Source organism: Limulus polyphemus, unplaced genomic scaffold (genome assembly GCF_000517525.1).
Source record: "Limulus polyphemus unplaced genomic scaffold, Limulus_polyphemus-2.1.2 Scaffold2017, whole genome shotgun sequence".
In the NCBI taxonomy this organism is placed as follows: Eukaryota; Metazoa; Arthropoda; class Merostomata; order Xiphosura; family Limulidae; genus Limulus; species Limulus polyphemus.
This window is the reverse complement of record NW_013667627.1, coordinates 173,350-183,853: the sequence shown is the minus strand read 5'-3', so window position 1 is coordinate 183,853 and position 10,504 is coordinate 173,350. Positions and strand designations below refer to the sequence as shown.

General features: G+C 35.8%; 1 protein-coding gene across 1 annotated transcript in view; it reads right to left on the bottom strand.

Moving 5' to 3' along the window:
* Positions 1 to 2,146: 2,146 nt before the first annotated feature.
* LOC106465671 (TAR DNA-binding protein 43-like) overlaps positions 2,147 to 10,504 on the bottom strand; it is a 65,070-nt gene continuing 56,712 nt past the window's right edge. The window contains exon 6 of the mRNA XM_013925905.2: positions 2,147 to 2,458. Coding sequence (XP_013781359.2) covers positions 2,147 to 2,458 — 312 coding nt within the window. The remainder of the gene's footprint in view (positions 2,459 to 10,504) is intronic.

Here is a 10,504-nt window from a genome sequence, read left to right as displayed (position 1 = left end):
ATATTATAGACTACACTAACGTGACGTTTAGGCGGTTCGCTGAAATACTATACGTGTTGATATAAAAAAAGGCTGGGGATCTATTTTACAACAAGCTAAAGCTTTTAAACAATACACAGAAATATTAAAAGTAACCATGCATCAGGGTCTAAAGAAAGGCTAGTGTTCAATACCGTACTCCCAATTACCCACCTAATAATACTTGGTATTCTAAAAAGGATGAAATTGTATATATCTAAGACCACCTTCATAAGTAATTTACACTACACAGTTGTTTTTTATCATGTTTAAAAGGATTTGCAGAAAAATAATTATGCAATAATATGGAAACTGAGAAATTAGTCCAACAAATTATTCTATCAGTTACACCAAACTTGCATGACAGGGGAAATAGAAAGCCTTTAGATACATAGTATTTTCAGAAGTCTGAAATACTGCTACATATTTACATATGCAGTGTAAATTGTCACAATAACATAATTTTCACAAATTAAAGGTATTGTAAAAGTTTATTTATTTATTTACAATATTTTGACAGTGATTTGGTATTGAATTCATATTTACAAAGAAGGAAACAGTTTTAACATAATGCAAGTAAAACATTAAAAAATTAATAAGCAAAGCAACTGCCACTTAATACTGTTTTTAGTGGTGCTACTTATTCCAAATTTATATTTTTAATACATACCTTTCTACAGCAGCAGCATTTTCAGTCTTCATGAAAAGACTATACTACAAAATTATTTTGTTCAGAGATACAATAGATGCAATAAAAGTGCACGTGAGGACTTTACTTTTTCATTATACCAATTCTTGGATATCAGCCTCGACCCAGCTCTTAAACTGTGTTCCATAGTTGAAAGAAAATTTTCCTATTCAAACTAAACCTCATTTCCAAAACATACTTACCTCCTCTGACACTTGTAGCTAGTACTCGACTGCTAGGGTTTCTTATTTGCTCATTTAAGCATTGGTCTGATTTTTTCTACTTACTTACTTACTTAAAACTTGACAGGTATTTTGGTTTAAAATATAACAAACCCCAAAAGGGCTTGAGAAACAACCAGAGGTACTCAGAAACAGTTGTTCCTTTTCACCCCACACGTGAAATTTTGGTTTAAATTTTACTTAAGTGTTAGTTGTTAGAGACTTTAAGTGGCTTAAGTAAGTTTAACTGACAGAATGTGAGCGATGTTAGTAAGTGATTTAAGAATTAACAAACTAGGCTTTATGTGAAGAGAGGATGACTAATGACGAGCCTCATTGTCGCATGCTGAAGGCAGGAAACCACACAACAGGAAAAAGAGTTTGCTAAGCTGGTTTTGCTGAAACAGCAAATACTGGTTTTTCTTGAACAGCGAAAAATACCAAGGCTGTGAGAAAAGTGGTAAGTTTCTGAAAATAGTCGCTATGGACAAATGGTATGAAAACATATGTTATAATTGAATAAATAAGTGGATTGTAGAGTTAAAGCGATATAATTAAAAATTACATGAAACAGGATGAATATCCAGGATATTGTTAAAATTTAACTGTAACTATGTTTACTATGCATAATTCCACCTTTTCAAGGTTGGGATCATAGGGTCCTAAATTCAAGGAAAAATTTTGTTGTGGGGGAACGGCTGTACCCAGAGAAAACCCACTTTCGTGGCCAGGACACCAAATAACTGCTCTGACTGTGCACATGAAAATCTAAAATGGGAAGAAAGAGGCAAGTGTTAGTAAAACTTTTGGAATATAATCATATTGAAAATAAATTTGAAGGGTGAAAAGTCAAAGTGAGGCTCGGGAAATCTTGATCATAGTCGTCATTGTGGTCTGGTTTGTTGATGTCATCAGTGTTGTTGTGCTGGAAGCCTGGCTTGCGGAAAAGATTCTTGAATGTGAACTGTGGTGCTGGTGGCTTGTCAGAGTCTGTATATTTCAAGTCGTTGGATAGACTGGGTCTCAAGATGGACTCTGGTGTTGTTTGTTGTGTGGAAGGTACATCAAGCTGCTTGGATGACTTCAGAAAATGGCAAAAGTCGTTGGTGGGCCTTTCTTTGGTCTGGATTTGTCTGCTTTTTTTTGGCAGTCTGTGTTTGAGTCTCCTGGTTGATGTATGGAAAATACTGTTGGATGTTGAAGCATTGGATTTTGAAGGTTAGGACTCTTGTGTCTGCATTGCTTGAGATTTTAGTGAAAATTTCTTAGTTGGTGGGGTCTGTATAAACTTGTCTATTGAATCAGTTGATTTGGAATTTTGCTTTACAACTGGAGTTGTCTGTGTGGATACATTTTTGGTGACCATGTTGTTCTGTAACTTCTTCGTGGTTGATGTGTCTTGAGGGTCGGCATTAGGCATTGCAGGAGTTGTAAGTATTGGTCTGCTACTTGGTGCATTCGATGTGTAGGCACTGTGGTATGGTGTTGTAGGAGTTGTATTGGTTGTGGGGGCATCGTCTTGGTCTTTCAACTGTAAAGTGGGAAAATAAATAAGAAAAACCATTAATTAATAAATGTTCGGCAGTGGATTTAGACGTGGTGACAATCTTGATATACTGGGTTGGCATGAACTGAGTAGTTAGGTATGTTCTGTGGTTGGATCAGTATTTTGTCCAGAGAGATAGATTGATTGACATTTGTATAAAAACCGAAAATAGTTGTGTATTAGATCTTGGAGGTTGACATACTACGAGAGGATTTGAGCTCCATGAGGAACAAAGCTAAGTGAAGTCTTTGGGAGCGAGGGGCTGAATAAAGATTCCACCCCTTCGAAGTAGTCTTGTTTTGGTCTGGTCGATAGCACAGCTGGGCTTATATTTCTTCAGGAAACATTGATCTGGTTAAGGGAGAAGTTTCTGGGATCCCGTCAATGGTAACGGGTGAAACCGTCAGTAAGTCTTGAGTGAGTTTTCTTCCCATGGGAAGGCTAACCACTTGATAATGGAGTGTGGAAGAAAGCGTCTTCATGGCTCTAAATCTAAGCAAAAAAAGTGTAATAATGACTGCTGATGTTTTCTAGCTTGCTCCAGTCATTTATGCCCCACTTAGTTGTCCATTGCGATATTTGTTTTGTGATACTCTCCACCTACGTCAATGTACCCTCTATCCTAGTACTGTATATAGCACTTCATTCAGATAAAATTATCCCTATTTCTCGATAAAGCGTCGCTAATGGATTTCTCAGTATTACGATCGTTTGCAAATACTTATAATGTTATTGTGTTATCTAGCTGATTTTCGTAATAATAATAATATGTTTTTAAAAATTTCCTTTTTTTCCAATTGGCAAGTCAATTACGATATGAATTCCCGGATTATTATTTCCAGCATGGAGGCAAATTGGGTTGCTCCTCTCCCACCTCTGATATCTAGCATCGCATAACAATCAGAAGGTGAGAATTGACATTTTGAAGAGACTTCAGATTCACTTTTTCCTGTGCCTTCTTTTAGTCTGTCGGATTTTCTGCGGGACAGTGGTAAGTTTATGGACTCGCAGTGCTGGGGTTCGTTTTCCTAGGGTGGACATGGCAGATGATCTGAAGCTGCTTTGCTCTAACAAAATAACTTACTTTACCTCACAAAAAGCTGTTCCAAACAATGGTAATCAACACTGTTGTTTCTTCGAGTATGCAATGTTTTGGGCTTTTTACTGGTGGCTTTTGAGCCAGCAACTTACTTGACAGCTGAAAGGTCTGGGAGTGAATTTTTAGTTTTTTCTTCATATACGGATATTGTGGTATTGTGGTATACTTCTTAGTTATGTGAAGGAACAGTTAGGCCTTATCCGACACGTTGTCGGAACTTCGTGATTTAGTTTACCACCACCATGCGGAGGCATTTTTCCGACTCTCAAATATTACATCTGCTCCTTGAATTTCGAGGTTCTAAGGCAGAGTTTGTAGTTCACCTATACAGGTCTATGTCTCCTAATGGTACATAGTAAGTCAACGGACTTACAACTCAAATTCAATATTTTGTTTTCTTTTACATCACTTTGTTAGAAGATTCTCAGGATCACCAGCTTCATTGATGACGAGCTGTTTCTATCAGTCCCTCAGTACATTGGTACTCAGAATAGATTCTGTCTGTATCCAAGGTTTCCACTGCTTAGTCGGTTCACCAACAGCATTGGTAATTATTGTATACTTTCGGGGGCTGAGGGAGCTTGGTTCCAAGTATTTCTGTACGTGTGATAACCTTAACTATGGGTTCAGGAGCTCTGCAGAACCTTGGGTCATAATTGATCGTTCAGTTCACATCTTCCCCACTATTATTCACCCAACCTGTAGGGTTTCCATCTCCCGCAGTTCATCGGGATTTGGAACTTAGTTCTAGGGTTATCTGAGTCTGGTTGATCTAGGGTAGTGAGAGTGTCGGGCTAGTTCTTCAGTTAGTTTATTTAGTTAGGCTAGTTTATTTTCACTTAGTTTATCTTGGTCCTCTTCACTATCTAGTCCTAGTTTAAAGCTTCTCTTAAAACTGAGTTTGTTAATTACAAATAATCAAAGTATACTCCTCAAAAAAGGATTTCTGAGATTATATGAACATATAAAAGCAGTGAATAACCCCAAAAACTACATCAGCCCAGCTGCTTAGAGAAATTATTAAAAAAATTATACGTAACAGACTACTAGCATACTTCGAAACTACCTGAAAATTACATGAACCTCAAAACGTATTTTGTACATCCAGACAAACAACAAATGATCTAATAAGACTTACAGAAGAATTAATCAATAGCTTCAGTTAGTAACACTACACTGTTCCATGTTTACTCGATGTCGAGAAAGCATCCAACAGAGTATGGCATGACGGCCTTAGATTCCAGGTGTTCAAAATGGGACTTTCGAAATAAATAATTAGCTGGTTGTCTAACTTTCTGGAAGATAGGAGCATCAGAGTCGATGTTAAAGGAAAATTTCACTCCCGAGGCAGGTGTTCCACAAGAATGGGTAATTAGCCCTAAATTATCATGTATGTAAGCATCATGCTCCTAAAAGGCTCAAATTCCACCTTCTTCTCACAGTTCGCAGATGATGTTGCCATCTAGAAAAGTACCTAAAACCCAACAACAGCAACATTTAACATACAACATTACTGAATGAAATAGAACAGTCTCTAACAATGAAGAATCAAAATAAGTTCGCATGAAACACAAGTAACTATGTTTACCAAGTCAATCAAAACAAGCAGAATTAAACCACAACTTTATCTAGACGGGACTCTCCTTCAAATAGCAACATCAGCAAAATTATTATGAATTATCTTCTATTCCAAATAACGTGGCAACAACACCTAAATAGTATTGAAACTAGAATTTGGCAAAGATAATATTATCTCGGGAGTCTGACAGGCAATTGCCAGGGTTTTGTTTGTTTGTTTGTTTTTGCATTTCGCGCAAAGCTATCACGAAGGCTATCTGCGCTAGCCGTTCCTAATTTAGCAGTGTAAGACGAGAGGGAAGACAGCTAGTCATCACCACCCACCGCCAACTCTTGGGCTACTCTTTTACCAACGAATAGCGGGATTGACCGTCACATTTAACGCCCCCACGGCTGAAAGGACGAGCATTTTTGGTGGGACGGGGACTCGAATAACAGGCCAAGCAATAACCGGGGAGCCTCAACCGAAAACATATTTAAAATATACAAAGCATACATAAGACCAAGTATAGAATATGCTTTTTCAGTTTGGATAAGTGTAGGAAAAACACATATCATTTAATTACAAAACAAAACAACACAAAATGACACACTAACTAAAGATTAACAAAGTTCCACGATCATCAGATATAACATTTCTGCCCAACTATTTGAAAACACTGTTCCTGTTTGACAGACTCGAAAGAACTCCTTCAATATTATATGAAAAACAAGGGCAAAAACAAACTGAAGAACAACCTAGACTGCTACATCACACACGATAAGTCTAATCCTAAGTATCTCTCTCTCTTAAAATACCATTAATAAGAAGCTTAAAAGGCCACATAATGCTAAGCAAATCGATTCTTTTATGTAGAAATAGCTCTATTTCAAAACGGTATTTATGTCAAAATAGAATTATATGTATGTATATACCTACACAATGTGGAACTGTATATTGCTCACAGGACTGAAATGCAATCATACATAAGTGAAGCGTAGTGAAAGTGTACAAATTAATTGTGCCCCAAACATGAACATGGCGTGAAAAGGATATATATATTACATTAAGATATTTGTGAAAATTGTCGATATATCAATATAATATGAGTAGTGTTTTAAAGTAAGAGGAAATTACCAAAGGACCAGGGAAAAGTACGAAGAAACAGCATGTGAAGGAAGTTGTCCGATGAGCACCTAACACACCTATAGGCTACAACCCTTTAAACACCGAACCAGCATATACAAAAACCTGATGCAGAAAACCGGTCATACATCTTGTTTATTTTGTAGTTTGTTTGGTCGAGTCAAGTTATGTATTCTTTGCAGAACATGGAAAACTGCTGTGACTGTAGAATGCATCAACTAACGTACAAACGCATAAACCAAGTAATAGCGGTTGGGAGGGAGAAATCTAAAAGGCACCTGACATTCCTAGGTCTCATTTCGAACCTAAAATCCGACCCAGTTAAGATTTCCCAGATCTCAATCCAGACATTTCGTTTCTGCTTTCACCTTTTGCTCACGGAAACGATCTCCAAGGACCAGGTAGCGACAACACAAGTACACTCAGACAGTAACAGAATCACACAATGAACAACTGTTCATAGAAGTAATAAGGAAAAACAAAAATGGAACGAACACTCAAGAACATTAAATACTATAGCATGCAGTAACAACAATATTAATATAAAAAATTTGAACACACAACATAAAAATACAATAATAATCGAGGGTGTCTCTAGAAACTACAAAGAATCACAAATAACATCTGAAATTCAAAAATGTAAATCAAATAACAAAATTAGGACAGTCAAAGAATTTGCTAGAGGGGGGAGTCTGGTCAAGGGAGCAGAACTAAAGGACGTAAACATACTACTACAAGAATGGCCAAAAAACACATCTGGATCCATCTGCCAGGAAGTAGACCCCAAGTCAAAGCTTTTGGGATTAGAGGCATCCACCACTTGATATATAATAGGTCGATCAGATCAAGGAGGCATTGACCAATCAAAACGTCAAATACACTAAAGTCGAAAGAATAATATCAGCAGTTACTAAAACACACATGAATCTAATAAAAGTCACAACTGGACACCAGAAAACAGACAAACACTTATACAGAACTGGAAAATAATGTGATATCAGCAATATACAGTTTAAGAGGCTAAAACTCTCGCAATAACAGTCACACAATGCTTCAACTGTTTAAGATTTGGTCATGTTGCCGCAGTGCCCTGATATGTAGGATGTGGAGAAAATCATAAGGTTGACTAATGTCCATACACTAACGAAAAACTAAATGTTGAAACTGCAATGAACCTAAGAGTGCAAATTATAAAGGGTATTCTAAATACAAAGAAATTAAAATAAGCATGACAACATAAGAAACAAAATTAACGAAGAAATTAAACAAAAAACAACCCAACAGCCCTCCAGAAACATAAATAATAGCCAACAAAAAAGTACCATTACTTCTAATACTAGACCAAAATATTTGAATATTTTGTAACAAATAAAATCGTTATTATTAAGATGGAATACAAAAATACTTAGCGCTGTCAAACTGAAAAATGAGTGTTATATTAAACATATGCATATGTAATTTGAGTAATGAGGCAATTTTATCAGACACCTGTAGATAGATGTGTAATTCATCATTTGACCTACTACAATAGAATCTTACCAAAACATATATAAAGACAAAATATAACATCAAATTATTAGAAATAATGGCTGTAACCTTATATCAGTTCATGTTAAACATTCAGTACTTGATTGGTTCTTCCCGTACTCTAATAACCTTCGCATGTTTTCGACGAGGTTAATGCAATCCACCGTGATTTCATTCTAACTTTTCACTAAAAGATGCTGCAACTCAGCTACAGTAGTTGTTTTAGGGTCGTGGTTAGCAATTTTCCGACTCAGTTCTGTCCAACAGTTCTCAATGAGATTAAAATATGGAGACTTTACAAGACATAACAATCTTGTAATTTCCTCCTGGTCGAGATAAACCTGTACAAATGCGCACAGTGGGTAGTGGCATTGTCATCCTGGAACACAAAGTTATTATCAATCCTTGCTCTATCATATAGCAGAATTATCGTCTCCATGTGATGCCTGTACTGCATCCCCTCCTGTGGGCAAAACGACCTTCCCTTATCTGTTCTCCAGGCAAACGACGAACACGAATTCTACTATTAGTTATAACAGGCCAGAAACAGGACTCATCTGAAAAGATGACACGTCACCAATGTCCTAATTGAAGGTAATTTGCTGTTTTGCTCAAGTAACACTGTGACGGCAGTGAATTATGGTTAATATCGGTTTGCAGATAGCCTTTCTTGCAAAATAACCTTGTTTAATCAGTCTTCTATTCATTGTTCTTTTTGAAACTCTGGAATGAATGTGTTCATGTCAATCCTATGGTAAGGTGTTGCAAGACTTCTTTCGACCTTGACGTGTTAACCTAATCAAAACACGGTGATCTAGGATAGTAGTTTCTTTATGTCTTTCCAGAAACAACGTCCCCTGTAGTCCGATAACGTTTTAGGTTTCTGAATACAGTACACTGGGGGTACCCCACTGTTCTGGCAATGTCAGTTTGCTTTATACCATTTCTGGACAGTCGAACAATTTGATGCGTTATAACTTTTGCAACTTTGTTCAAGAGTTGCGATGTCTCTGTAGCATGTAAGTGTTTTCAGGCGCTAAAAAAAAAAACTTTACATACTTCTTGATCAGAGTGCAATTATTTTGTGTTATATTATGTCTGTTTTAAAACTATATGAATATTCATATATGGAAAGAAATAATGTAAAGATATTTAGGATTATTAAATGACTCGCTAGAAGTTCTGTGACAACAAACTATTCAGGTAGCATGAAGCTTACTTATTTGTGTGTGATAGTAAATTTTTCATATTATTTAGAATTTTTCTACCCACCTAGCAACTAATAAAATTTCTCATAGTGGAGAACAAAGAATTTAATGCTTAGTTCAGAAAACTAACGAACAAGCTGCAAAACTGGAATGTTTTTTAGTTTATTTTTATAATGTTTTCATCAATGAAAATTTTTTTTGTGCTATACCATGTCTGTTCTAAAACTATATATTGGTGTTTGAACAAGAAAAAAGAAAAGGAGGCAACACCCAGTGCGTATGTGTTCACATATGGACGAAGTTTCACCAGTTCATCCGATGTTGTTGATTTGGCCACTGATATAAAGGCTGATGTGGTCAGAAAGGAATTTAGACCTTTTGTGTCTATTGGTTCTGTGTCTTAACAAATCACACTGCCAATCCCATATCCATACGTATTCTACGTGATACTAGGGTGACTCAATCATTGTTGTTAGAAGGTAAATGGCCTTTAGATTCGAGTTTTGCCATTGTTGAGTCTGTTGTTGCTCAAGGTATTGAGGGTGGCTTTGTTAATGTTCCTCTTCATAACATTTATTTATCATCAGACCTAGTTTCGGGACCAGTTGTGGTTGGCGTAAGACCTACTGTGCCAATTAAGGGTGTATCATTATTGTTGGGAAACGATTTGGCTGGGGAAAGTTCTTGCCGAATACGAAATGGTGAGCCTATCACTGTTTCATCTAACGATGATGTAATTGAGGAGAAGCCCGATGTGTTTCCCTCGTGTGCTGTGAATTATTAATATATATGATGAACAAGTGTAGCATATTTTAAAAGTACTAAAGACAGAACTGTGTGAAGCATGTTAAATCGAAGATCTTAGTCAAACTCATCATTTATGTAACATGTTAAATTATGATGAATGAGTATGGCTATATTTGAGATTTGCATTGATAAAAGTGAATAAATATATTGTTTAATCAAAGAATAACACAGTTAAATTTATCAGATCCTATCAATAAAACTTTCTGTGATACTGTAGTGAAAAACAACTTTATCCAAGATTCATCAAATGTAAGAACAAACAGAATGTAAAATAACTGTAATAACATTAAGAAAATTTTTTGACAAAATATTTCAATTTGTTTTCTTATGATAAAAGATACTGTCTTTCACATTTTATAAATCCATCATATTTACTGTCTATCATTATATAATATACTTTACAAGCAAAATAAGCTGTTATTTTCACTATACTTTAATACTAAGAATGAAGAATGAACTTTGTCAACGAACTTAACAGTCAGTAAAATAAATTAGTCTATTCCTTCACTTTACATGACAATAGAAAAAGCTAAATGTACGTTCACGAAATTCTCAATATTTGATGGTACTGTTACATATCTGCTCGTTTGTTAATCTTTGGTATAAACTGTTTCAGAGGAACTTCAACGATACAAGTCCTTTTTTAATTTAAACTAGTTTATTCTTTCTTGATACAACTTTTTAGT